A 27014-nucleotide genomic window follows, 5' to 3' on the forward strand; every position below is an offset into this window, starting at 1 on the left:
TAGTTTATGTAGACTCTTTACTGCCCTAAGGCATGTCCAAGGAAAAAAGGGGTGGACCATTGGGAGTTGGACACATTTTGTTTCTGACGCAGAGCTCAGCAGATGGTGGTGCTGTCAACATCATAAATAGAATTTGCATACTCGGAGATCAACAGTGAGGTGGTAATAAAGGAATTACTTCCTCTAGATGTTACTCTTTGTTGTCAATTTTGGATTGCAAACACACTAAAGTTGGGATTGATTACAATGTTAAGCTTAGTGAGATCTTGATTTGACGAGAAACACGTTCCAAGACAAGGCAAAGGTCCTAGTGTAAAACCAGCTGCAAATGAGCATGAAATCAGGTAATCAGTGTCAGCTGGCAGCAGTCTGTTCTTGGAGGCAGAGCTGAAGAAACAGAACCTGCCAAGAATTTGGGTTCACCACGGGATCAGGCTGGATCCCTGGTGTCTGAGTTGGCCTCATTTGAGGTGGAGTTGAGTGTTGACAGAACAATCAGTGGGAGCTGGGTGTTCCTAATGTTGCACTTGAGGCTTCTCTGTCAGTTAGCACAGACGATAGATCAAGATGACGTTTACTCATGAATTGTTGGGATATAAATTTATATTTTTCAAAGGAAATTAAAGATATCAACAACTTAAATATGTTCCTATTTTTGACCATGTAATTCAACCCGTAAGAACCTGCCCAATCAGTTGGGTTATTGTAGATGAAAGTAAAATCATTCAAATTATCTCAAGAAACATTAAGAGGCTATACAGACACAGAAACCCAGGAAAGTCTAAGCATCCCAGTCTTAAGTGCACAGACCTGGGAGCAGCTATGGGTTTGGGCACCCCTGGGACGACATGGGTTTCTCAGTGTGCTACCTCTATTCACAGGACTTGGTTCCCCTCCTTTCTGCTCTAGCTTTTCTTTACCATAGGACTGTATTATTTCGTTTCTACAGCCCAGTCACTTTCTGGCAACACCACCTGTTGACTCCCAGCATTTCCTTGTTTGAACTCTTGATTGGTTAGATTACCTTTCCAAACGACCCAAGTAAGAGGTCTTTGGCCAGTCTATGGATTGGCTGCCCTGGGATCAGATGACCTTCCTGGTCCAATCAGCTGAGGCTAAGGCCAAAAAGTGACAGCTCACCCATAGCTGCTCAATGGGGCGGTTTCCCTTGCAAAAGACTAACGACGTGAACGGGCAAACACTGTGATGGACATCTCTAGAAAAAGACTCGGAAAAGAGTCAGAGATAGCGACTAAGAAGTGCCTGAAAGTGCGCTTGCAGCGCGCGCGCACACACACGATATCCAACCACAAGGTACAATAATGACTTGCTGCTTAGGTGTGCGACAATGAGCAGCGAAGGCACTGACTTTGAAGGCTATTGGAAAACACGAGGAAATGCTCACAAAATAATATTCCATGAAAAAGGGCTATAAAACAGCATATACCGAATGATCAGAATTTCCAAAGAAAAAAAATAGCATATTTTAAAATTTCGACGGGAAAGCTAACAAGCTAGTGGTGTGATAACTGGCGGTATAAAAGTGCTTCTTTATTTGGTCATACAGCTTTCAAATGTTGCTTAACGAACAGACAGCATTTTTATAATCAGAGGAAAGACTCAGTATTAAAGTGCGCGTCCCATCATTGCAACCGGGCCCTCGGGCAGCTCTCTCTTGCCCCGCGTTCGGCTCTCAGGCCCTGGAGCCCGGCCTCCCCACCTTCTCCCGCCGCGGGCCCTGCTCCTTTTCCGGCCGCCCTCGCTCCGCCCCTTCGCCTCTCCCAGCGATCCCTCTCTCGCTAAGGGAAGGCGCTTTTCGTGAAGGCCCGGGTTTTTACAGCACTTCGCTTTTCTAACCACGAACAGTGCACGTTTGTTCGCAGAGCCAGCAAGGAGAGCCTCCGCCCGCCGCCGCCGCCGCCGCCCCCCCGCCCTCCGCCCGCCAACTTTGGATCCCGCGGACTCCGCCCGGCCCGGCCTCCCCAGGCATGGCGCCGCTGCGCTTCTCCGCCAATCTGTCCTGGCTATTCCCCGAGCTCCCCGGCCTCCCCGCGCGGGTGCGGGCCGCGGGCAGCTCGGGCTTCGAGGCCGTCGAGGTGGCCTGGCCGTACGCGGAGCCGCCTGAGACGCTGGCGCGCGCCGCGCGAGAAGCTGGGCTGCGGCTTGTACTGATCAACACGCCCCCCGGTGCGCCGCGGGCCGGGAGGGCTGGTGGTGGGGGTGGGGGGCGCGGGCAGGGGAGTGCCCGAGCCGGTGGCTGAGGCCCGTTCTCTCCGCAGGAGACCAAGAGAAGGGGGAAATGGGGTTAGGGGCCGTCCCCGGGAGACAGGCGGCCTTCCGAGAGGGACTGGAGCAGGCCGTGCGGTACGCCAAAGCCCTGAGCTGTCCCAGGTACCCCGCTCCACCCCACCCCCACCCTTCTGTGACCCATGACCCTGCTGCAGGTTCAGGGAGTCGAGGACGCCAGATCTGAGACGCTCAGAAGTCTGAGCCCACTGGTTTATCTCTGCCTCTGCGGTCCTGGTCCTTTGTAAATTGCCTTTTGTATTTTATCTGTCTTATGCCAGTCTGTTTGCCACTCCTTCATGCTTACCCCATGCTGGGAGCTCAGTCTGCCTAGGGAGATAGGAGAGTAAATATATACAGTGATCCATTTGAGGACAGGCCTATTCCAGGAAGCTGTGGGAGCAGGGTAGGCATCTAACCCTGTCTGGATCAGAGAAAGCTGCTTACAGGTAGTGATGCTTGGACTGTCTTCAAGGAGTGGGCATTGCTTGATGGGCAGGAGGTTGAGTGTTCCTTGCAAGGGTGCTGTGGCAAAGAGGGGGCCTGGTGTATTTGGCAGTGTTCCTGAGGCTGGACATGTATGTAGCCTGTTGGGATGGGGAGGCCTGGAATGTCTGCTTGGAGCTGGATGTGGCTGATAAGATCAGGGGATGATGGGAGGAGGTGGACGGCTCAAAGTGGGGCTGATTCAAATGTCAAATCCTGCAGAGGCCAAACAGGCTCAGAAGGAACTCGCAAGAGGGGATCACCACTGGTCAATGGTGGGGGCAGAAAACAGATGGAAAGAGGCTAAGAAGTAGATGCGAGGAGAGGAAGTAGAGATAGCAGCATGGAATACCTGAGAAGGGCAAGCAAAGGTCAGGACAATTTTTAAAGGTGAGAATTTAGCAGGTTACAGGTTGAGGAGAAGGACCCAGGGAAGGAAAGGTTTTGGAAAGTACTGGAGGCAGGAGGCGGTGGGTGGACGCTGAGGTGTCTGGGAAAGGGCTTGCCCCTCGGCCATCACTGAAGTGTCTCTGAAAGTGCTGGGATACCTGGGCATCGTGACCCAGGTGCCATGGACTGGGGACCGGGGGAGACGGATGAGGGCTGGCACAGTCAGGAAATCCTGGAAGAGGTGCAGAGAGAGCCAAGGGAGGCAAGGCCTCCAGTCCATCTTCCCCACAGGATCCACCTGATGGCTGGCCGAGTACCCCAGGGGGCTGATCGAACAGCAGTCAAGGCTGAGATGGAGACTGTTTTTCTGGAGAACCTGAGGCATGCAGCTGGGGTTTTGGCTCAGGTGAGAAAGGTGGAAACACACACGTACATGTCTCTGTGGGTGTGCGGAGAAGGGGGTGCACAGTGGGGACAGCACGTGAGGCCGCCAGCCTAGGTCAGAGGGACAAGTGAGGGCCTTGACCAGTGACTGACTGCTGGGGGACAAACTTGGGAAGGAGCTCTATTCACAGCACCCGACATGCTGCTAGGAGGACCTCGTGGGACTGCTGGAGCCCATCAACACCCGCATCACTGACCCCCAGTACTTCCTGGACACGCCCCAGCAGGGTACGACCCCAGCCCTGTGTCTCCTTCTGTCCCTTTTGATTCCTGTGCTGTTGAGGCTCACGGTCCCCTCCCTGGCTTCTCTTACAGCGGCAGCCATCTTACAGAAGGTAGGAAGACCCAACCTCCAATTACAAATGGTAAGTGGAAGGGGGTACTTCGCAGATCGGAAGGAGGGCAGGGCCTGCGGGGTCTCGGACTGTGGTATACTCTTCCCTAGGACATATTCCACTGGCAGATCATGGATGGGAACCTGACAGGAAACATCCAGGAGTTCCTGCCCATTGTTGGTGAGAGGACCTTCCTTTGCCCTCCCACCCTTTCAGTCCCCACGTCTGTCCTTCAGGCCCTGGCAGGAGCCTGGACCCCACATTTGTCCACATCTGTCCCCAGGGCATGTGCAGGTGGCACAGGTCCCAGGCCGAGGGGAGCCCAGCAGCCCTGGAGAGCTGAATTTCCCCTATCTGTTTCAACTGCTGGAAGATGAAGGCTACAAAGGCTTTGTGGGCTGCGAGTATCAGCCTCAAGGTGAGATGTGGCCCTGGGGAAGGGAGCTCTGGAGGGATCCAGACAGGGGCTGTTTTCTCCTTGTGGGCTGAGGTGCCGAGGCCTCCCTCTCCCTGCAGGAGACACAGTAGAGGGCTTGAGTTGGCTACGTTCATACTGGGATAGGCGGGGCCACCCAAAGGCTGGCCAGTGAGGGCCTGCACACCACCCACGTGCCTCCAGACAGCGAGTGAGATCCCATCTCCTCCTCTGCATTAAAGATGACCTGCTGAACATTGTCGTATGTCTCTGTTATGGGGTGGTGGGACACATAGTGTCTAACACTTCAGTTTCTCTGCTGCTCCCCTCCCATTGGGAAGCCAGTGCCAGGGTTGCTGTGAAGATGGGAGAGCTTCTGAACCCACCTTCTCATTAAAGGATGAGAAACCCAGGGTCCAAGAGCAAAGGGACTTGACGGTGGCCACAAGTGCTTCAAAGGCAGAGCTGGGATTGGAACCCAGGTGTCATCTCGATGGGAATGTCCAGCAGTCATGTCCAAGTGGGAAGTGAAGACCCAAGGGCTCAAGGGACACAGGTGGCTGACAGTGGTCAAAGGCTAGGGGGCAGGATTCAGGCAGAGGAGCTCTAGGGGGTGTTTGCCACCCCGTGTGAACTCCCGAGACTTTACCAGGGGAGCCGAAAGGAGTACCCCAGAAGGGCCCAAGGGGTCCTCGGGGTTGACCTGACCCTCTGGAGTCCTGGATGGGTCAGTGGCTGTGGGTGTTTGGGGAGGGCGGTTCCTGCTGCCAGGCTGGGGCAGCAGACCCTCAAGACATAGTTACAAAGCCTTTGGTGTCACTCAGTGTCTGGCTTGCCCTGGGGGCCCAGAAGGGCTGGTCAGTCCTGCCTCTGGCAGGCAATCTTGTAGGCCCATGATTCAAGGAACAGTGACATTCAGTGGTCCAGTCCACTCCCTCAGAGGAGGCGGGTCCAGAGGGTGAAACAGGCTGTGTTGATGACAGACTCCAGGTGGTGGTAGGTGGAGACCAGTTGGGCAGGGGGGCTCTCGCTGTCCTGGGGCTGTACTGGGAAGGGCTCTCGGAAAACCACTGTCAGAGACTGTGGGGAACATGGTGGGGGTGCACTGGTGAGAGGAGGGCATGGGTGGGGACAGGAGGCAGGGCTCAGAAAGGGTGGGCACCCCAACCTCAGCAGGCTCCGAGGTGGAACATTTGGGGTACGGCCTCCCATGAGGCTGACACAAAGCCCCCCACTCGTTCTCACCGTCTTTCCTAAGTGGGAGTCCAGAAACACTAGCACAAAGCAGTCAGTGAACTTCTGATTCAGCACAACCTGCAGTGAAAGATGAGGAGGGGACTGAGGTCTGTCTCCCCCGAGGTGACACAGACTCTACAGACCCTCCCACAGGGCATCCTGAGGTGAAGGGAGGATGAGGAGAGGCCTACTTCCATCTCCACACCTCACCCCGCCTGCACCCCGAGGTCACATAGGACCGTGTCTCCAAGTTGAGCCTCAGTCCTCATCGTCGCTGGCTTGCTGGTCAGCCTGTCTGAGCTGCGTCAGAATGAGGAGTAACAGTTGATTCTGGAGGCCCCACACAGAGCCTGGCACACTGAAGCCAATCAACGGAGAGTGCTGTACCCCTGGCACAACCTCCTTGCCTCCTGTCCTGGGACTCCTCTCTGACCACCCCTGGGATTGTCCTGTCGTCCCCTTATGTCTGTCTGCTCCCTAACGCTCTGCTTGGTGATCCATCCCGGGATGATCTGCTCTCCCAAGGCTTCAGTTACCGCCTGTTCACAGAGCTGCTGCCTAGGACTCTCCTGAGCTCGAATCCCTAATGCCCACAGACCTTGCAGACAGTGAAGAGCCTTATGGACCCCAGACTCAGCTTGCCCCAAGCTAGGCTCGTCACCCTTCCCCAAAACCCACTCCTGCTCCAGCCTTCCCACCATCCGCAGGGGCACCCCCCTCTATTCACAACCGCCAACACTACTGCAGCCTCATCCTAACTGACCTCGGCTTCTCTGGGAGACCCTTCCTGCACCCTGAAATGAATCCTCTGCACAAGCACTGTGCTGCAGGACCCCTCACCTGGCTCCACCTCCTACTTTCTCACTTTAAGTCTTCTCTTGTAATGCCTCCTCTCTTGAACCTCAGCTCTGGCCGGGCCCATCTCTGCGGGCTCCTTAATGCCCCATGCTCGTGTCCACCACCACAGCTCTCTCTACCTGTCCTTTACAGCAGTGCTTTCACGCCTCAGTGTGCACACAAATCACCCGGGGAGACTGTCAACCTGCAGATCCCGAGTCAGCAGTCTGAAATGTGGCCGGAGAGCCTGCATTTCAGTAAGCTCCCAGGTGCTGCGGCTGCTGGTCTGTGGACCACACTTTGAGTAACAGGGCTTCAAAGCCCAAGGGGTCCTTTCTGGGGCTCCAGCCTACTGACGAAGTTCTGACAGCTCCTTGGGTTGTCAGTTCCAGAGCCTGGCCCCCAGGATCTCAAGCCAAGGCTTGTATTCTTGGTGAGTCTTTGAGGGCAGAGCTGCTCAGAGAATCACATGCTGTAGCTCGATGGCCGGTACTGGAAGGGTTTTACATATATCTGTAGTCCCATTGTGTCTAGGCCTCCCTCCAGAGCAGAGCTTGTTTGGTCAGGCTGAGGGGTGCATCTGTTTGGTGAGGATTTCTGCTGTGTTTCCCTTTTCAGAGGAAGCTCAAGGGGACTTACCAGGTACTGAGTTCCCAAGTCTGGGCTTTGGAAATGGCGACAGCTCTGGGGGAAGCGGCTTAGGAGAACTTTGATCAGGCTCTGGTACCAGGAGACCGTCATGGATAGGAAGCAGTCCTGGGGGAGGAGCCACAGGCCTGAGTCTTCTGTGCCAGTCACCTCAGATTCCTGTGCCCTCTGCTCTGGCTGCCAGTGGAATTCCTGGCACCTATCCCAGCTCTTTCGGGAGCCCACAGTTCCTTACCAGCTGGGGGTCGATGTCCCCAATGGATTTGGCATGGACTGCTTCTAGGAGTTCCTCCAGCTCTGCCAGGGCCAGGCGCCCCCCTAGCCGCAGTCGATCAGGCCCTGGTGGCTCCAGCAAGAAGAGGCGCTTCCAAAGGGTGTCCCGACGGCAGTGCCCTCCAGCCAGCCGCACCAGCTGGGCCAGCCGTGCTCGTGCCATGCCCACCTCTGCAGCCAGTGGTGGGAACAGAGGAGCTGGTCCAGGTGCTAGAACAAACCCTGAGGCCTCCCCAGGGCTGCCAGCTGAACTCCCAGGAGCCTCTGGCTCAGGGGGCAGTCTGGGTGGCTTCCGGAAGCGGCGCATGTCAGCAGTGAGCCTGGGGAAGAGCTCTCGCTGGCTGGTGAGCACCACGAAGAACTGTAGCCTGGGGTGGGGAGCAGGGCAGGAGAGTGGCGGTTATAGCAAGAGACACACAGGGCAGGGCGGGGCAGGCTGGGAAATGGGCATGTTTAAGGTAAGGGATCTGCTGACCGCAGAACGTGCCGCTCAGCCTCTCCTTGCTCCTCAAAGGGTGCAGCACAGTGACAGACAAGCAGAGACACATCAAAGTCATCCTGGTGGCGAAGTCCCTCAGAGTCCAGGTAGGAGCCAGAGCTGTGCAGGACAGGTTGGGGAGCTGTCAACTCTGGGGTTCTAATGAAACAAACCTCACCCCTGCCCAAGAAAACATTGGTCTCCCTACTGCAAGTATGTCCCAACCCCAGCTCCTACAGCGTGCATGCTGGATGCCCCTCCCAGCCTTACCTGTGCCATGCCGACACCAGGGCATACTCATTGTGTTCTGGGCCCCCTGGCCGGGCCATTCGCAATGGCTTCATGTGGTAAGAGCTGGCATGGTCAGCCACGTAGTTGTACAGCTGGTGGGCAGCAATGAGTGGTGTGGGGAGCTCCAATGTCCCTGAGGGGTAAGTAACAGGAGACAGCAGACACTAAGCCTAGGACAGACACACTGATCTGGTGGGGCACAGGGATGGGAGTCTTTAAGGCTCTGACTGGCAGGCAGAGTGGGTCTGCTTTCCTTAGGAGCTCCTGCATTCCTGTGGAACACTGAGATGGGACAAAAGTGACTCAGAGGGCAGGGGACATGTGACATGGGGTCCAAACTCTGGTAAGAAACAGACACAAGACAGAAACATGGGGACATGGTATGTGTGACATGAGATGATTAACAACATGGGACCACTTGTCCAGGGAGGTGGTCCCACCAGCCCTGACCTGGAGGCACCTGTGGCCTGTTCTTTTTTGGGTGCCCTGGCTTGCCCGGGCACTGACCTTGGTAAATGTGATTGCGGCCGAAGTGGGGTCCGTCAGGGTGGTGGGCCAGGAAGTGTCGCAGGAAAGTGGTGAGGTGGTAGCCGTGCCGCAGCACCAGGTGGGCGCCTAGCACGTGCTGGTGCACGAGGCGCAGATGGAAGTCATAGCTGAATGAGTGCACGTGCATCAGGTCCCGCACCTTGTCACACTCCTCTGTGAACAGCATGGACAGCTGGGGAGGCAGCAGCAGGAGACAGGGTTAAGGTGTGGCTTCACTGGCTGCCCAATACACATTTTCCTCCTTCCGTGGGAAGAAGCGCAAGATTTCCCCTGCTGCTGTGGCCCAGTGGAACGCCCTCTGCCAGAATGGTTTCTGTGGGAAGGCCTCCCCATTCTAGCCTCCCTTTTTCATACTGTATTGTAACTATTTCCATGAAACTAGGGCCATTTTCAGAAACTGGGCCATTTTGCTCTATCCCAGATTCCACCAGGGTCTGCCACAGACTCTAGATGACTACAGGCCAGACCAGGCACTGTGCTGCCTCAGGGCTATAGCTGAACACGCTTTGGATGACCGACGGGGTCAGCCTGGTAGTGAGTGAAGTCATGGCGCCAGAATGAGCACTGACCTAGCCAGGCCATAGCAGTGGATCAGTCACTGGGCCAGCCCGCCCACTGCATTACTCTACTGCCCAGCAAATGGGACATGGAGCCATGCTGCCCACAGCACACTGGGGTGCACTGACTGTGCCCGCAGCTCATTCACACACCTGTGAGTTGACAGCCTGCCCCATTGGGATTCGGGAACATTCCAGGGCAAACTGTTTGACACAGAAGTAACAGCCCTGGAAGGAAGGTGAAGATGAGATCAGGAAGGTGAAAGACAGGTGGGTCTGGCTGTCTCCACTCAGTGCTCCTCCTGCTTACCTGGAATGCCAGTTCCATGAGGATGATGCCCCCAGGCAGTGCCCGCTGCAGGTGGTAGGTGGTTACTGGAGAGCTAGTGCTCTGAAGAAAGGAAAAAGGGGGCAAGGTTTGGGGGCTCACCAGCCTCGATCAGAAGTCCCTTGGACCCTGACTTTAATGGTGTCAGTCTGGGATCAGTGACCTCGGTACATCACTCAGGGTCAATGACCTCAGGCCATGGGAAAGTAATTCAGCATCAGTAACTTTACCATTATATGACAAGTTACCTTGGGGCTCCCATCAGTCTTGGTTTTAGGGCAGGAGAAGGAGCCTCGACCCTCTGTTCCAAGGATAGCCATGGCCCGTGGCCGGCTGGTGCTGTAGAAAAGGAGGGATAAGAGGATGAGGCAGGCTAGTGGCATGCAGTCACAGTGATCAGACCCAGAATCCGTTTTATATGGAATCATTTTGCAAGGGAGGAAACAGGCCCACAAAGGTACCACTGTGAGTGGCAAGGCTGGGCCTGGAGTCCAGGTCTAGACTGCAAGGCCGGGCTCTCTCCATAGCAGTTGCTGCTTCAAGGGAGGCAAAAACAGTGCTCAGTGGGGAGGTGGAGACTAAGCTTCTCTGCTACTGAGAGGGTGTGTGCTGGGCAGGAGAGAGAAGGGGGAAGGTGATGCCTGTCTACAATTTGATTAGGAAAATTCAAGGAGATGCTTGATGCCTGGTTACGTACCTTCCTCTGAGAGGGCAAAGCTGCTGTCTTTTGATTGGGGGATGGCAGTTCCAGGCTTTCAGAGGCCTACTGCTCGTTACAGTTTAGTGCAGAGGACAGGGGAGAAGGGAAGCAGGGGAGGGACTGGGAAGAAGGGATAGAACAGAAGGGGTTGGGGGAACCCACTCACGCCAAGGGGCTATAAACTGCCAGAATTCTTGCTGGGGGTCAAAACCTCTGGTGGAAAAAATGTCCCATTTAAACCTCAAGGAAACTGGGACAAGCCTTAGTGATTGGTGATTGTTAAAGATTGGTGGGAAGGGAAGGCCTGGCTTTAAATTTTGCTGTAGAAACATTTTTTTTTTTAACCCAGTGTCTAAAGGAATTCAGATTTGGGGGGAAGAGCATAACTGATGGCAAGTGTGCAAAGCTAAAGTCCTTTAGAGAAGCTCCTAGAGCTGGGAACTGGCTGTCAAGATAGCAAGCTGGGCAGCTCCTCCCCAGGGTAGGAGGGGCCAGCCTGGCCTCTGAGATGGGATCACAGGAGGGGCAGGCACGCCTTCTCTTCCTAATGCCTGGAAGAGAGGGAAACCTGGGGAGTGAAGAGCTGGTCACAGAAACATGAGAGAGTTGGAACTAGCATTTCTGGACTACTGGCTTGAAAAGGTTCTAACTGAAAACAGAGAGGAGGGAGAACATGCCTTGATAAACACAAATCTGGAGACACGAAAGTAGCTGTGTGTAAAGGGGAACAGCTCATTTTTCGCATACAGCCACTGGGAAAGGGCAGAGAACACAGAATCTGGAGAGGAACATAGAGCAGGGGCCACAAACACGGGAATCTGAGATTTGACGGTGGATGAAAAGGTGGCTGCGGAGTTGTCCCTGAGCTCAGGAGAGATGGAGGTGGCAACAGACGGGCTGCCTACTTCCCAAGATTCAGACCTGTCAGTACTGGCCAGTGGGTGAACATGACCAAGAACAGGCCAAGGACAGTGATGCAAGTAGGCCTAGCACAGAGGTCCTTGGTGAGAAAAGGACTTCCCTGGACCGAGAACCATATCAAGTCTCAGGAAAGGTCAGTGGGATGATGAGGACGGGAATCATTAAGTCCTAGATCCAGAGGCTTAGGAGCATGTACAAGATTCACATGTGCAGGCCAGGCGTGATGGCTCACACCTATAATCCTAGCACTTTGGGAGGCTGAGGTGGGCGGAGTGCCTGAGTTGAGGAGTTCAAGACCAGTCTAAGCAACATGGTGATACCCCATCTCTACTAAAATACAAAAAATTAGCCAGGCAGGGTGGCGTGCACCTGTAATCCCAGCTACTTGGGAGACTGAGGCACAAGAATTGCTCGAACCCAGGAGGTGGAGGTTGCAGTGAGCTGAGATCGCGCCACTGCACTCCAGCCTAGGTAACACAGTGAGATTCCATCTCCAAAAAAATTCACATGTGGGGATGTATGCAAGCGTGTAAGTGTACAAGATGTGTGTGGGCATGAGCTTTGTGAGAATGGACACAGTTGTGTACGAGTGTCATCATGAGTTCCATAAAGCACACAAGGTATGCAGGACACGCATGAGGGCTGTGTGAAAGTATCCGAGACCCTCACATGTGTGCGAGCCTGGTGGGATAAACATGCACAGGCCCAGCCCAAATTGTCAACATAGGACCTTGTAAAGAGAGGAAGGGCCTGTGGGGCCTCACTTGCAGTGCAGGAGGAGAAGACAGAAGGAAAACAGGGATAGGCTCACCTGCGGGCGGGTGAGGGGGGCCGCAGTGGTACCAGCACAAAACCTATGCTCTGCAGATACTGCACATATTGCTGCAGGAAAGCCAAGCTCAGCTCCTTCAGCCAAGGCTCCTCACGGGCTCCCGGAGGCGACACATCCAAGGATTCACAGCTTGTGGAGGCCTCTCGGCTCCCAGACCCTGACTCAGGGCGATGGCGCCGCTATGAGAGTAAAGATCAAGGAAGACTCTCCCCACTGTCAACCATCCTGCTGGGATGGAGGAGGGGGGTCACTGTGGGGTAAGCAAAGGTCTGCTAGTAAGTCTGGGAGTCAGCCTCACCTGCCCGTCAGGGGGTCCAGAGGTCTCTGGGGGCCCATGCAGCCAGGCAGCTGGGTCAAAGAGCATGGCTGTTGCACAGTAATGCACCAGGCGGGATGACTGCTTCAGGGTCTCCAGCTCTCCAGCCTGGGGAAACAGGGCAGTGAGCATGGAGCAGTGACGGGGCAGGATCACAGATCCTCGAGGAAGATGCAAGCTGGGGTCACTCACACTGATGGGCATGGTGGCTGGAGTAGAACGCTGCTGCCAGGTTACAAACAGGTTTTCCATCTTCATCTGGCGCTCCAACTCTGAGGGTTGAAGGCATTCGTAGTAGCCCCAGGCATTGTCACCCCCTTCCTCCCAGACTCCACAGATTTCCTGTCCCTGCTGCCTGGCCCAGTACCCTCACCTCTGCGCTCTGCCATCTTGATCTCTAGGAACTGTTGTCCATGGTAGGTGACAGGATCAGGAGGTCTGGGCACAGGACCAAGTATGGAGCTGGGGCGGGCAGCCGTGATATCCCTTAGGGCCTCGTCAAAGGGGAATGTGTCCAGGGGAAGAGGACCCCCACCACGAGAGGACCCACTCAGCCGGCCCTGCTCACGGCTCAGCGGGGGACTTGCACTCCTGATGAGGGTCTCCACTTCCATGGTCGGCAGCAGGAATGGGTTTGGCTCCTGAGAGATGGAGCATTGCAATGGGTTCATAGCCTTTGCCCTCGGACCCTCTCTCCCATCCCAGGGCTTCCTCTCTCAGACTCTCCCTCCCCACTACCTCTGCCCTCAGTGCGTCCCATCTTTCCGGCTTCTGAGCTGGTTTTTCCTTTAACTGACCCCTCAGTAGCCAAAACTATAGGAAGAGCCAGAGCAGCAGGCACCTTTTCATCTCGCACGGGGAAGTCCAACTGGCCATAATGATGGAAGAGTCCAAGCTTCTGGCTGAGTAGGCAGAAGATGAGATGGGCTCGTGCATTCTGCCACTGCACCAGGCGAACCAGCGCTCGGCCCAATGCTGCCCCCAGGTCTGGAGCCCAGTTGTAGGTAAGCAGCTGTAGCTGGAGGTCGGGGGTCAGGATCAGTGAGTTCATGGAACCCCTCTTCCCACCCAGTCCCTGGCCCCATATTTACCTTCTTGTCCACAACCTCTAGTAGCAAGAGCCTCTGCCGGGGAGCATTTCGCCCTGAGCTCCCATCACCTCCTGGCTCGAAGCGCTGCATGGCTTTGGCAGCTACAGGGTGGGGGAGGGGCACAATAGGGGCCTGGGAACAGATCCCCCTTGATCCCACCCTCCCCTCTGCAAGGTTGGAGACCCCACCAATTACTCTTAGCCTACCCGCCCCCACCCGCCCCGGCCATGCCCTCACCCTGCTGTGTTGGTCTCCTCCACTGCAAGAAGTTCCTTCCCAGAAGCAGCAGACGCCGCTCAGCTGCGGGGCGGGGAGAGGGGCCCAGTTGCCCAGGGGAACAAGGGCCGAAGATCTCTGGCTCTGAACCCCTATTGAAAGGGAGGACAGACAGAAAGGCCATCCATGACACCACTCTCTGGCCTAGCCTTCACCTCCCTGGGCCTTGTTTCCACCTCTCCTAGCTCAGCTTCCTCAGGTTTGGCTTCCTATAGGCCCAGCTTTTAGGAAGTCTAGGGGAGTTCCCTTCAATTCTATAGGATCTACACTCACAAATGCTGCTCAAAGATGCGGACACTGGTGTCTCCAGCCATTGAGGTGACCAGTGCGGTGAACTCAGACAGGATGGATGGAAGGAGGAACCGGGACACCATGTGGGCAGAGCTTCTGGACACTGAGGCACAACCTGGGAGGCAGAGGAGTCACTGTGGAGCTGCAGGATGGAGACCAGGCTGGGGTTGAGGGATGGGAGGGGAGGCTGGGGTCTCACCAATCTGAACCATAAACTCCATCCAGCGCTGAGCAACACGGGCAAACACAGGATGAAGGGTCCCCACCTCACCCTCTTCTAGCTGTGTTGTCCGGCGTCTGAAGACAGTGGGAGTAAGAGCCTCATGTCCATACATGACACTTGTATGTTTATACAGACCAAGGCCCATCTGTGACCTCGCACGCATACCTTCCCAGGGCACACCACCACCACACACATACCTTTGTCTCTGGGCTCCAGAATCTGACCCTGGTGCCCGCTCAGCTCCACCAGGAGTCCGAACACTCTCAGTTTTGTGACGCCTCCGGCCCCGAGTGTCTTCTGGCCGATCCAGGACAATGTCGTCAGTTGTTTTGGGGGAACCCAAATCCCCACATTCTGTTTTACTCTGGGGGCAATGCAGTGAATGAGGAAGGGCTACTGGGAAGAGGAAAGGTGTGGGATGGAGGCACTATGGAACAGCAGTGAGCTAGGAGGATTCAGAGGTCTGGGTTCAGACCCTGGCTTCCCCAGGGGCTGGCTAAGGAGCCTTGGGCAGGTTACCTAACTTTCCTGAGCCTCACCTTCCTCACTGTAAAAGCTCTACTTATCTTGCAAGCTGTTGTGAGGATCCAACAAGAAAAATGGAAGTGAAGGCACATAGTAAGTTAAGGCTCCCTCTACATCAGCGAGAACTGCCACATTCTACAAACTCCAGTCCAAAAGACAGAGCAGTTTTTGTTTTGTTTTTTTGAGACAGAGCGTTTGTGTGTTGCCCAGGCTGGAGTGCATTAACAGGCATGATCACAACGTACTACAGCCTTGAACTCAGCCTGAAGCAAAATCCTCCCATTTCATCCTCCTGAGGAGCTGGGACTAAAGGTACATGCCATGGTGTCTGGCAGGACAGAGCAGTTTTATATGAAAGGACACTGTGGCAAGGCCTATGGGGGACTGGGAGGCAGGAAGGAGTGTAGGAGGAGCTAGGAGGCAGGCAGAAAGGTAGATGCCCACTTCACCACTTCCTCCCATTACCAGCATATCCCAGAAGCTACGCCGGCCCGCTTTGCTGGGTGGAGTCACAGGCTCCCCAGGGACAGGGGCAGGGGGAAAGGTGCTAGCTCGGCCTGCAGAGCTCTTAGTTTCCAACGATCCGTTCCTGAGACTTCCTGTGGACATCAGACATTACAGACACCCATCACTGATCATCAGTCCCCCTTCTAGAAAACTGAACCTCAAGACTGGTATGACAGTGACTTGCCACCTACTCTACCTGTCAGTGAATGACAGTATATACAACTGATAGTGTGCTGCTGCATGTGTTTGTGTGAAGTGAGCCTCTGATGCAATAGCCCTCTCTAAGTGGGTGAGCAGCTGCATCCGTTCACTGCTGCCAGCGTAGCACCTGGATGATGCCCAGACAAGCTCACGGACAACTGTGAATAAGTGGTTCTGATGTAGTAGTTCTCTGTCATGCTTCCCCTAAACCCCACCTTTGCACCCTCACCTGCCACACTGTCCTGCTTGGATCTGTGACATTCTCTGGACCCCAGGGGCCTCTTGACTTGCATACCTGTGGGTGTGTCCTCTGTACATAGTGAAGCTGGCAGCAGCTGAAGCTCGATGATGGCATCGGCCAGGGCCTGGCGAGCTGCTCCTCGGAGTTTCTCCTCCAGCTGCACAATACTAATGTTCCCCTTTTCCCACACATCCAGTCGAAGCCGTGGGGCCCCATTCTGAGCTGGAAGGAGAACAGGGACACTTGAGGGTGTCCCTAGATCTCACTCTACTCACCACCCTTACCTCCCACAGCAATAACTGAACACCTCATCCTCTGACCAAGCTGTCCCACCTGAAGAACTGTCCAGAACCACCGGGCAGCGGATGACCTGGGTCAGTTGCTCAAATTCCTCCTCTCGCAGTGGGTCTGGGGGCCCCGGAGAGGAGGGGGGCCACAACGCCAGTGACAAGGGGGCCCCTCCTTCATCCACAAAGGCTAGAGTGATGCAGGCAACCCCTGGGTAGAAATCCATAGGAAGGCTCAGCTCTGGGACTTGCAGACCACCCCTCCCAAGACCCTCCACTCAGCTGCAAGCCTGGGAAAGGTCCTCTCAGCAATAGGATGACAAAAGGCTTTCCCTCACCTGGTGGTGCCACAGGCCCGTGCCCTGCACCGTACCTTTGCCCCCAGTGCCCTGTCCACCAGGCTTGTTATACAAGTAGATGTCCAAGTCAGGGAGGCCACCCTGTGGTGGGAGTGGATGCTGGGGAAAGAACAGCCACAGAGCACTAAGACCAAGCAAATGGACAAAACCCTCAGGGATGGGTGCCCACAGCGGGGAACGTGGTGCAGGTAGACATGGGAGCACGAGAAGACACAGGCAGGTGATAATGGTCCCCAGGGGGGCATGGGTGTACCCAGGTCCATGGGCAAAGGTACATATAGGGGTATCAGTAGGAAAGAGTAAGTGCGTGGGGCAGGGGGCAGAGGTGCACATGAGTGTGGAGAGAGATGAGTGCAATCTCACTTGGAAGTGGTTCCGGCTGTTGCTATCTGTGTACTTGGGAGAGTGCAGGAAGATGAGCAAGTTCTGCCGTAGGTACCACGCCAGGGCTGGAAGCCAGGGCCTGCAGGAGGTGGGTAGGGCCAGATGCAGCACCTCTGAGGGGAGACTTCCAGGGGGCTGGATGAACTGCAGAGTGGGAAGAGGGCAGAGCTGAATGCAGAAGTTCCAGCCGAGACTGTCCCGGCACCTGTGGCTGAGTCTGGGAAGGATGCTGGTGCCTGGAGGGGAGCTGACCTCCACATCAGCTGGTGTCAGCTTGCAGTTCCGAACAAGCATAACTGTGATGACGTCCAGCGTGGCCTCATCCAGGCGCCGACACAGAACTCGCACGAGCTCATCCGTGATCTCAGGACCTTGACACAGCCATGGTGGGAAGGTGGGGACACAGGTAGAGGATCCAGCTACCCCCATAGCAGCCCTAACATGCCAAACTCAAACAATCCCCTGTATACTAGAGGCAGTGTTAGGAGTGCTGGCTCTGGAGGTAGCCAGCACTAGGTTCCAATTCTGCCAAACTACTCACTATGTGACTGTGGACACTGGAGTTTTACTCTCAAAACCTCTGTGCCTTCATCCATAAAATGAGAATTATAATAGCATCGCCCTCATAGGTTTGTTATAAGAATTACACTAGAAGTTATTTAACAGTCTCGGCCCAAGACCAGCACATGTTAATTGAGCTATAAATATTAGCTGGAAAATCCGGTTGCCTACTGGACACCTTGGGCAAAATATATCCCGAATAACCATCCTCTTCACCCCGAACCCAGTCTGGTATCAGGCCGGTGGCACCACCAGTTCTCCAGCCACCCCAGCTCCCCTTCCCCAAGCTGTGCCTCAATCAACTGCAGTCCTAACCCTGAACATGGCAGAAGCCAGTCCCTTCCCATGCAGCTCCTGCTAGAGGAAAGCCCCGAGCACAGCAGGAACTAGAGGAGGGGCCCAGGGCAGAGTAATAGGAGGTTCTAAGAGAAGTCCCAGAGGGTCTTCAGCTTCCAGCTAATATTTATGGCTCACTTAACATGTGCCAGGTCTTGGGCTGAGACTGTTACATAACTTCTAGTGTAATGCTTGCAAGTTTCTAAGAGAAGTCCCAGAGGGTTCTGGAGCCTCATGTGGCCACTCCCCTACCCCCTCCTCAGACCTTACCTGCCTGCCCAACACCATGGACCAGCAGCTGGATATGTCTGTCCACTTGGCCCACAGGACGAGCAGCATCTGAACTGCGGCTAGAGGCCATGTCTAAGGGAGAACGAGGACCCTACAGGGAAAACTGTGGTCAGGGCCCCAGCTCCAGAGAGCAAAGTGCAAGGGGCACACACAGGGGCATCAGAGAGTGGGAGTGATACATGCCGAGGCTTCCTCAGAGTAGATGGGCTCTTGGCTTCGGGACAGAGCGAGGGAAGGGGGCAGCGCATCCCCTTTCCATGGCCGGTCACTGCAGGATGTCTCTAGGAGCCTGGGAAAGAGCAGCATGTCTTTGGACATGCCTCCTCCCATGCCATTCTTAATTCATGTCCTACCCACCTTCCAAGGGCCACATACCGAAGATAGTACACAGCCTTCGTTGCTCGCTCCTGGTAAACAAACATGTTTTTCCGGTTCACCACAGAGAAGGCATTGAGCACAGAGCGCAGGGCCTGGATGGCTGGGGGAATAACATGGGCTCAGGAAGCTGCCTTTTCCAGATCCTTCCAATGCTCACCTGCCCTCTCATGCCAATCACATACCCCGAGAGACCCCCATGCTGGGCCCCATTTTGAGGCGTGAATGGACTCGGATCACAGTTCCCCACACAACGTCACAGGAGAAATGGCCAGGGACAAACTGCATTGTGGCTGCCAGGTACCCTCGGGGCGCACAGCTCTCATCAGCAGCATAATCTGGGTGAGGGGGAGCAGGGATTAGAAATGGGACACACTGCCCTCTGCCCTCCACAGACTTCTCACCTGGGAACTGGCCTACTTGTCCTCACTCCTCCAGACTCGTCCCTGACTACTGCAGAGAAATGATGATCATTCTGGGTAACACGACAGGGCCAGGCAGATGCATGCCCTTAGGAACACAGGTCATAGCACAAAGGCTTCCAGAACTATCTCAAGGAGACTTAGAGAAGGAGCTAATGAGAGGTATCAAGGCAGGCAAAGCATGAGGAAATCCTCAAGATCATGCCAAGAGATTCTGACCCTGTCATAATATATGTCAGTAGCACTCTAACACTATGTCCTCCAGGGAGTTGCAACAGTAACCTCATTAAAACCAAAAGGGTATGGCTGCTTATGCACACCAGCTGCAGAGGAGGGATAAACTGTGTCCTGGGCTTTGGAAGACAGAAACGCCAATAAACCCAAAGGGTAGTGTGGCAGTACACAGGAGCCCACGGCCACAGTACAATGCCTCCTTCGACCCTTTTCAGGTTTCCAGGGAGCCTTCCGGTGAATCAAAGTGGCAGTTTTCTCAGAGAAGCTGCTGTCAAGTGTGAACAGCACACAGGCTACCCAGGAGGCTGCAGTTTCTGTGTAGAGGCAGAGGCTCTGGAATGGAATGCTGGTTGCTAAGGGTTTCAGGGAAAAATTCTGGAGAGACTAAAATGAGGAAGGGCTGTGTCTGGGTTCTGACTGGTCTTACATCTCAGGCTGCCGGAAGTCATTTTGAAGTAAAAGTGTTCACCTGTCCTAGCTCATCTTCAATTTGCATAAGATGCCTTTGAAACCATGGGAGTCCACTAATTATGGGGACTCTGCTTCGATATGGAGGAGATCCCAGGATGTGCTGAGAGATGCATTCTCCTGGAGATGTCAGAAACGTTTGTCTACAGACTTGCTGAGAATGTTAAAAATAAGGAGTGGTCTGATTTTACTTTCAAACCAGAGGAGAACTGCAAAGGAATGTTATGGTTCAGCTCTTCCTCTATCCGTTTGGGTGAGAGGTCATCAGGAGTAAGAGAAGGGGGAAGTGTCAAGACTTCAGTTACCATCTTGAGTGGATTATCATGTTCCCTTACCATGACTAGAAATCCCAAAGCAGTCCTGTGGCTGCCTGTCTGGAGGAACAGCCAATCAGAAGGCAATTCTACTGGCCTTCAGGTGCCTTCCCTCTGGATTTCTCTTACTTGGGAACTGGCCTGCTTGTCCTCACTCCCCCAGACTCCTCATTCCTGTCTATTTCCCTGCCAGGGAAAGACGGTCATTCTGGGTAACAAGACAGGGCCAGGCAGAAGCAGGCTCTTAGGAAGACAGATCATAGCCTGGTGCCCCTTCAGGGATCTCTCCTCTTCTGTATTCTTCAAACTCTCCCCCTCCCCTGGCTCTTTCCCTATAGAATATAAACATGCTCAAGTCTCTACTTTATTTTAAAGCTCCTTCCTTGCCCCCATCTTCCTTTAGTTACTGCCGTATCTATTTTCTCTGTCTCTTCACTGCCAAGCTACTTGTAAGAGTAGTTATTCTCTTCCCCACCTGTCACCCTCTTTCACTTTTCATTTCATCTGCTTTCTATTCCCATCTCTCTACTGAGATTACTTCCATGAAAATCACTGATGAACTCGCAGCAGCAGCCAAGTCCAGTGATCCTTTCCTGTCCTATCCTCCTTGCTCTCTCTCTAGTACTTGGCACTGATGACCAAGTAATGAGGACTCTGCCCTCAGCTTTCACCAGAGTATTCCATAAAAGAAAGGGTGGCAGCACTGCCTTGTGAGGGAGGCTCCTGGGTGGGATCTCACCATCACTGGACAGTGGTGCCCGCTGACGGGAGTGGAAGGGAGTCTCGCTGCGCCACAGATCTTCTTCACTCTCGGCCACCAGAAGAGAGTTACACACGTGGCTGTCATGAAGGTCTTGAAGAAGCAGTCGCTGGGAGAAGGAGCACGAGGTCAGGGAACTGAAATATCTCCTCCTAAGTGGGTGGTGGTGGTCAGGGGTGATCAAATGCCAGAGAGAATGACCACTATCACTGGGGATTGGAGGTCAACAAGAGTATCAGTCATCACAGAGAGGTCAAAGCTCAGGCATGTGAGAGTGATTCTCAGTCAGGAACACTTGCCCCTTTGGTGCCAGAATCTGTTCACCATCCGTCGAGTCTCAGCTTAAAAATCACTTCCTCTAAGCTTTCCCTGATACTTCAGATGGTCAGATCCCTGTTACATGCTTTCATAGCAGCTTCTACTGTTCCTTTTAGGATTCTTCACAATTGTAATTGAAATAAGTTGTGCAATTCAGTTGTTCAACTGTCCCCCATTCTACACAAGCTCCACAGAGTTACAGCGTCCCTCTGTCTGGGTCACTAGTATATCATTAATGCTAGCACAGTGCAATGAGAGGGAGTATCTCATGGTTACTGGGATGGTATGACAGAGTAACCCACTGTTACTGGGGGTGGGTTGTGGAGCACTCCCAAGGCTGTAGGGAGCTGGGGGAGAAACAGCATCCTACTAACTCGGGGAGTCAAAGACTTTCCATAACTGAAATGGACCAATAGCCTCTGAAAATCAAATTCTTAGAAATTTGGTTCTCATCTGCTCTGTGTCTCCGGGCCTGGAGAGTCCTGCCCCTTACCTGGTTGACCTCCCTGCAGATCTCCCCAACTCGCCTCACCAGGAGCTGCTGTAGGTGGCGACACTCAGTGCCCGGCCCCCCATCCTCCCGAATCAGGCTCCTGGGAAGGAAGGATAATCTGACCAGAACTGCAGTGGGGAGGAGTTATATGTAATGGCATGATATGTATATGATATGACATAACTGCAGTTATACGTATCACGAAGGGGAGAGAAAGTCATGGAGGTGGGGCCAAGAGAAACCATGAAAAGGGAGCAGGCTTGGACAGAGGTAAACCTGGTGGGAAATGGAAGAGATGGAATTCTCAAGAGCAGTTCTGGATGCTGAGGCTCCACACTTGCTTCACCAGCTCCCATACGGGCACCACACTGAGGCTCCTTTATGCTGTGCACCTCTTCTTTCTTCTCAAGTCTTCTTCAGAATGGTGGTCTTCCTTTCTTCTCAGCCCCACCTTACCCTGCACATGCCACCCACCCCTGAGATGAGAGCAGTAGTGAACCGATGCCTATGCAGGAATCCTGGCTCTGTCACTTACTATGGCCTTGGGCAAGTATTTAACTGACCTGTGCTTCAGTTTCTTCACCCATATGATAAGGATATTAATACGCCATAGGGTTATGTAGATAAATGAGTGGATTCATCTAAGCACCAGAACAGTGCCTACCACATAGTATGCACTTAATACTAGCTATTATGCCTTATTATTATTATTATTTTTTGAGACAGTGTCTCGCTCTGTCGCCCCAGCTGGAGTGCAGTGGCACAATCTCACTCACTGCAACCTCCACCTCCCAGGTTCAAGATTCTTCTGCCTCAGCCTCCCAATTAGCTGGGACTACAGGCGCCTGCCACCACACCCAACTAATTTTTGTATTTTTAATGGAGACGGGGTTTCACCATGTTGGCCAGGCTGGTCTCGAACTCCTGACCTCAAGTGATCCGCCTGCCTCGGCCTCCCAAAGTGCTGCAATTACGGGCAGGAGCTACCATGCCCAGCCTTATTATGCTTTATTTTTATACATGAACTTCTAAAGCTGCTCTGATCCTTAGATGTTGTTAATGCTCAGCTAGAAGCCAAAATCCCCATCAGCTTTTCGACTCTCGTCTATAAGACAGTTGAATGTGATGTGCTTAGTTGTAAGATGTGGGAAGTGATCGGGAGCCACCAACCTAAGAATACAAGTTGGATCTCTACCCAAGCTCTCAGTCCCAAGTCTTACCTCTAACAACACTGGAGAGAGAGGTACTGTGGGAGCAGAGAGAAGAGGTTAACAGGAGCATGAGGGTGCAGGCCCTGGCTTCTACTTACCGTGCATGTGCATACACTTCCACACGGTCCTGCAGGACCCGGACAATGAGCCAGAAGTCAGGCAGGCAGGGCCCAGGGAGGCCTGAGAGTGAAGGCTGTGGAGGTGCTGGCCCAGGTGGAGTCCGCAATGTGAAGGGGGCCTTCTCACCAAGGGTGTCATTGGGACCCTCACTGTCTGAGCCACTGCTGCCACCATCATAACCTGTGTCAGATGCACTGAAGGTCAATCCCATCCGAAGCTGGGCCTGACTCATCTGATCCTCCAGGTGCATCTGGCTTGATGCACTTCAGATTAGTCCTTTCTGAAGCCTCCTGCCTAGACCTTTCCCGGTACAGCCCTAAGCCCACCTCCCATCAGCTCAGAGTCCTTCACCCCATCCCCCCAGCTTACCTAGGTGGTCTGAGTCCACACTGCCCTGACTGGACATGAGACTTAGTCCCCGGCTGGGCCCAGGCTGACTCCCTGGATAGAGAAGGAAAATGCCTGGAGCCTCTCTCAATCCTGTCGAGGGCCTCCCTCCAAAAATGGAAGCATGGTCAGGGATCTGGTCCTGGCCTCCAGACTTTGCTGCCCAAGTCCTCTCTTACCTCCCTGTGGCATGCTGGGCAGGCTGATGAGGGGGACACCCTCCGAATCCTCTGGGGACCCAGGTGCTTGGGGGCTGGCTGTCAGGGTCTAAGGAATAGGAAGTCAGGACTGAGGTATAGGCCCCACACACCCAGCACCTCCCTCCATTCCCAGGTGAGACTCACCTCCCCTTCGATGCCTTCAGCCCTGTCCTCATGAGTGTGCCAAGCCCAGGCCGCTGAAGAAGGCTCCCCATGGGACCCACCTGGCTGTTGGCCAGCTGCCACAAAGAAGAAGCCACTGTCAGGGTCTTCAAGAAGAACATGGCCAGGGAGATGGAAGCGGCGGAACTCCTAGAGAGCAGGAGCCAAGATCACAGTTTAGGCAGGGCAGCCCTCCCTACACATGGTGAACTACACTTCCTCATGAGACGCTCCTAACTACCTGGTAAAGCAGATGCTGGCATCCCCACTGCTGAGGTAAGAAAAGATTCAGTGACTTGCCTAAGGTTCAACAGGAGCAGTGACCAGGGTGGGAGCTGGGTTTCTTTCCACTGAGTTGGGCTGCCAAGCACAGGTGTCAGGGCAGACGATATGGTGAGTAGGGAGACAGGAGGGATAACTCTATGAGCTCGAACTAACAGAGGGCCTTCCAGTCCTGTGCCTGGGACCCAGGGAAGGATGGGCCCCAAGGTGACCCTGCAGTGTTCGGAGGGCAACCTACCTCCTTGAATTGTGTGAGGGAACGCTCTGGCCCAAATACAAAACTCAGTGGCAGAGTTTGGCGAAGGCAGGTGGAGCGTCCAGGAGAGCTATGGATATGGGCAGCTGCGCGGTGCAGGGCAGGGCTCTGTGGGATGCCCCCTCTTCGGAGTGCCCCCACCATCTCATCTTCCAACAACCAGCGGATCTACAGTTAGACAGCAAGTGACAAAGGGCACCTCCCTTGCTTCCTTGGGCATCCCCTTACTCCCGGACTAGAAGACACTTTGCCTCACAGACTGAGAGAGGCCTCACTTCTATCCCAGAACAAAGGGGGTACCTTATCTCACTCATACGATGGAAAGGGAATCAGTTACAGTGTTGGGGGAGGGGGGGCTCACCTCATTCATGGTGGTCTCAATAGCCAGTCTGTGGGGTGTGGCCAAATTGGATAGTCCTGGGTGCCTAATTGGAAGAAAGGTTTAGATATTGGTTTCCAGAAAATGAAATTGAAAAGCAGTAATGAACTCTGAGAGGGAGATAAGGAAGTACCTCTCTTCTTCTGGGGGTGGCAGTGGGGGCCCGAGGCCATCATCTGACCTTAAAGATGATGGCTGTCCTGGGGATCGTGGGAATGAAGCACTGCTTTCAGATGTTGACCTGAACAGGGTGGGAACAAAAGTGCAAAGGTCAGGAGTTACTATCCTTCCAGGGCCTCCTCCTTACTCCTTTCTTGGACTCCTCAAGGTCTCCTTAGTCCCCAAGTGCTCTAGATTCCCTTAGTGGTCCCCCTACCCTAACAAGGTCCCAAACCCCCCACCAAACTTGCTGCCACACCGGTGGTGCTGAGGGTCTGAGGCCGTGGGGAGCTCCACTTCCAGGGGCAAAGTCAGCATGAAGACATCCAGAGTCACACTGAGGTCCCTCAAGGGAACTCGGCCTCCAACTGGGGGGCCCTCCAGACTGGAAAGCACCTGGCCTGGGAGGGGGGAAAGTTAGCGGTTGCTGAGGGCTCTAAGACAAGCACAGATTCCAAGTTCTATGTGTTAAAAGACATAACCCCTAGGCTCCCCTCCACTCCCACTTAGGCAAGCTGTTCCAGGACCTTTGGCTTTCCCTTGGGCTGCCTCAAACTCACCCAGGCAGGTAGGCAGGCTGCACACAGGTACTGAGCTGTGCTGCCCACGTAGCCGCACGGAGCACGTGAGGTGCAGGAAGAGCGGTGGCAGGTCATGAAGGAAGCTCTCAGGCCCAGTGGGTGAGTCACCCCCCAAGATACTGAAGGAGTCTTCGTCAGGATTCACAGTGTCTACGTCTGACAGCGAGGCAGAGTCTAGCCCAGCAGGCCCCAGGTCTGATTCACGGCTCTCCCGGTATTCTACCTCTAGCTCTGGGTCACTCTCAGTGACCACACAGCAGGCAGATGTGTCTCCTAGTAGTGCATGTCATATGGTCAATGAGAGAGGCTGGCAGTGGAACCCTTGAATCTCGGCGTGAAGCAGCCTTCCCCACCTTGACTCACTTGCCCACACACCTTCTTCTCCCATAAGCTCAGCCTCTGAAAACTCCAGGTCACTGATTTTTCTGTCCACTGTGTCCCGAGGCCCCTCATCCTAGGCAAAAGAAAGAGACAGCATGATCTAAGGCAAGACAAGAGCCATATCCAGGCCTCAGGGAACCAAGACTCAAGAAGGTCTGGGTGGGTCTCTGGGTTGAGGGCACGAGAGAGGTAAGGAAGAGAGCCACTCACTTCTCGCCTGCTGGATGGAGGGCAATAGAAGAAGTAGTGGGGATTGGAAGGCACTGTGCGGAAGTGGAGACGACTGATCTCTAGGAACTTCTCCTGTTGTGGGGTTTAGAAGGAGGTTAGAACGTCAGCCACCCCTCAACAGGATACTACTCCCTACCCTAGAGCAGGACACATGCATACCCCCAACCCAGGAGAGAATCCTGTCCCTCTGCACAGGCAGGACTCTACACCTCTTCTACCCTCACCCAAGCTTCCCACCTGGATGATGCTATGAAGGGCACCATGGGCCTCTCCTCTGAGCTGGCAGACATCTGTCAGAGAGATCTCTGGCCCAGGGTCTGGAATGCCAGGGACACGGGTGCTCTGAAACTCAGGCTCGCTTAGGTCCTCGGTCTCTATGCTGAATGGTTGGGGTAAGGATGTTGAAGTGTTAAGAACCATCAAGCTCTGAAGTAGCCTGCCTCCCAACTGGGGAGCAGCACAGGAAGCCTTTGTCCACAGGAAGAGTACTTAGTGTAATGGCATGGGTGGTGAAAGAGGCAAACAGAACCAACCAACACATTTTGGCTCTAACCTCCATATTCCTTTTTTTTTTCTTTCCTTTTTTTATGGGACAGAGTCTTACTCTGTTGCTGAGGTAGGAGTGCAGTGGCGCCATCACCACTTGCCTTCTGAGTAGCTGGGACCACAGGCATGTGCCACCACGCCCAGCTAATTTTTAAATTCTTTTGTAGAAACAAGGTCTCCCCTGGTCGCTCAGGCTGGTCTTGAACTCCTGGGCTCAAGTGATCCTCCCGCCTCAGCCTCCCAAAGTGTTGGGATTACAGGAGTGAGTGACTACACCCAGCCTTAACTTTCATATTTCTTAATGGATGAGGATTTCTATGAAACAGAGTAGCGATAACTCCCAGTTTTCTGACTTGGATCACTAGATTGAGGGTGATATTTTTCACCATGAATGAAGAAAAATCAAGGGTTAGTGGGAAGAAAATGCATTCATTTGGGGGGCACGAAAAGTGAGTATCTAGAGCTCCAGAGAGAGAACCGGACTGGAGTTCCAATCTAGGAGTCATCAGCATATCCATCCTTCTGGTTCTTCTGTTTCCCCAATGCTAACACATTGCAGATGCTAGACCCATAGCTGTCTGCCTGCTTGCCTTTCTCCTTCTCTCCTCCCCTTCCTCCCTTCAACAGGGACCTGTTGAGCCCCTAAGGTGAGCTGGGGACTTAGCAGTGAGCAAAATACAGTTTTGGCCCCCATGAAATTCACAGATTAGTTGGGGAGATTCCTACTATTGTGTGGATGTCCTCAGAACAAGTCTCTACGTTCACAGTTAGCACCAGGGGACTCCCTATCCCTGACTCAGCTCATCACTCAACACCAAAGCAGGGGAGATGGGGAGAGCC

The 27014-nt window shown here is 54.1% G+C and overlaps 2 protein-coding genes across 12 annotated transcripts in view; one reads left to right on the forward strand and one right to left on the reverse strand.

The window, feature by feature from the left end:
- Window positions 1–1530: 1530 nt before the first annotated feature.
- The window catches only part of SZT2 (SZT2 subunit of KICSTOR complex), a 64070-nt gene continuing 38586 nt past the window's right edge, over window positions 1531–27014 (reverse strand). For 6 of the 10 annotated variants that reach the window (XM_063657025.1, XM_063657031.1, XM_063657024.1 and 3 more), the window contains 43 exons: window positions 25866–26007; window positions 25608–25700; window positions 25380–25470; window positions 24996–25289; window positions 24695–24836; window positions 24410–24517; window positions 24259–24322; window positions 23880–24065; window positions 23342–23509; window positions 23177–23264; window positions 22980–23051; window positions 22589–22790; window positions 21280–21379; window positions 20448–20577; window positions 18456–18608; window positions 18271–18373; window positions 18079–18184; window positions 17875–17986; window positions 16960–17078; window positions 16687–16851; window positions 16338–16422; window positions 16011–16175; window positions 15732–15899; window positions 15194–15327; window positions 14401–14567; window positions 14180–14277; window positions 13963–14095; window positions 13651–13781; window positions 13414–13514; window positions 13164–13340; window positions 12696–12963; window positions 12515–12594; window positions 12305–12430; window positions 11986–12185; window positions 9802–9892; window positions 9536–9616; window positions 9379–9453; window positions 8627–8840; window positions 8099–8252; window positions 7826–7948; window positions 7313–7718; window positions 7069–7185; window positions 4608–5670 (listed from right to left, as the gene is read on the reverse strand). In XM_063657025.1, the coding sequence (XP_063513095.1) occupies window positions 5293–5670; window positions 7069–7185; window positions 7313–7718; window positions 7826–7948; window positions 8099–8252; window positions 8627–8840; window positions 9379–9453; window positions 9536–9616; window positions 9802–9892; window positions 11986–12185; window positions 12305–12430; window positions 12515–12594; window positions 12696–12963; window positions 13164–13340; window positions 13414–13514; window positions 13651–13781; window positions 13963–14095; window positions 14180–14277; window positions 14401–14567; window positions 15194–15327; window positions 15732–15899; window positions 16011–16175; window positions 16338–16422; window positions 16687–16851; window positions 16960–17078; window positions 17875–17986; window positions 18079–18184; window positions 18271–18373; window positions 18456–18608; window positions 20448–20577; window positions 21280–21379; window positions 22589–22790; window positions 22980–23051; window positions 23177–23264; window positions 23342–23509; window positions 23880–24065; window positions 24259–24322; window positions 24410–24517; window positions 24695–24836; window positions 24996–25289; window positions 25380–25470; window positions 25608–25700; window positions 25866–26007 (6310 nt within the window). In that variant the 3' untranslated portion in view covers window positions 4608–5292. Of the gene's footprint in view, window positions 4452–4607; window positions 5671–7068; window positions 7186–7312; window positions 7719–7825; window positions 7949–8098; window positions 8253–8626; window positions 8841–9378; window positions 9454–9535; window positions 9617–9801; window positions 9893–11985; window positions 12186–12304; window positions 12431–12514; window positions 12595–12695; window positions 12964–13163; window positions 13341–13413; window positions 13515–13650; window positions 13782–13962; window positions 14096–14179; window positions 14278–14400; window positions 14568–15193; window positions 15328–15731; window positions 15900–16010; window positions 16176–16337; window positions 16423–16686; window positions 16852–16959; window positions 17079–17874; window positions 17987–18078; window positions 18185–18270; window positions 18374–18455; window positions 18609–20447; window positions 20578–21279; window positions 21380–22588; window positions 22791–22979; window positions 23052–23176; window positions 23265–23341; window positions 23510–23879; window positions 24066–24258; window positions 24323–24409; window positions 24518–24694; window positions 24837–24995; window positions 25290–25379; window positions 25471–25607; window positions 25701–25865; window positions 26008–27014 lie in introns of those variants that run through there. The other 4 variants (XR_010124773.1, XM_054491540.2, XM_063657033.1 and 1 more) reach the window with 4 other exon arrangements.
- Window positions 1679–4611, forward strand: HYI (hydroxypyruvate isomerase (putative)). 2 transcript variants are annotated; one of them, XM_054491587.2, is made up of 8 exons: window positions 1679–2187; window positions 2280–2391; window positions 3454–3568; window positions 3756–3834; window positions 3922–3971; window positions 4052–4121; window positions 4225–4359; window positions 4458–4611. In XM_054491587.2, exons 1-8 carry the CDS (start codon window positions 1989–1991, stop codon window positions 4529–4531), a joined length of 834 nt encoding a protein of 277 aa, XP_054347562.1. In that variant the 5' UTR covers window positions 1679–1988; the 3' UTR covers window positions 4532–4611. The 2 variants fall into 2 exon arrangements, with proteins under 2 accessions (XP_054347562.1, XP_054347554.1); XM_054491579.2 differs by having other exon boundaries at window positions 1989–2187; window positions 3756–3971.

Source organism: Pongo pygmaeus, chromosome 1, assembly GCF_028885625.2.
Source record: "Pongo pygmaeus isolate AG05252 chromosome 1, NHGRI_mPonPyg2-v2.0_pri, whole genome shotgun sequence".
NCBI lineage: Eukaryota > Metazoa > Chordata > Mammalia > Primates > Hominidae > Pongo > Pongo pygmaeus.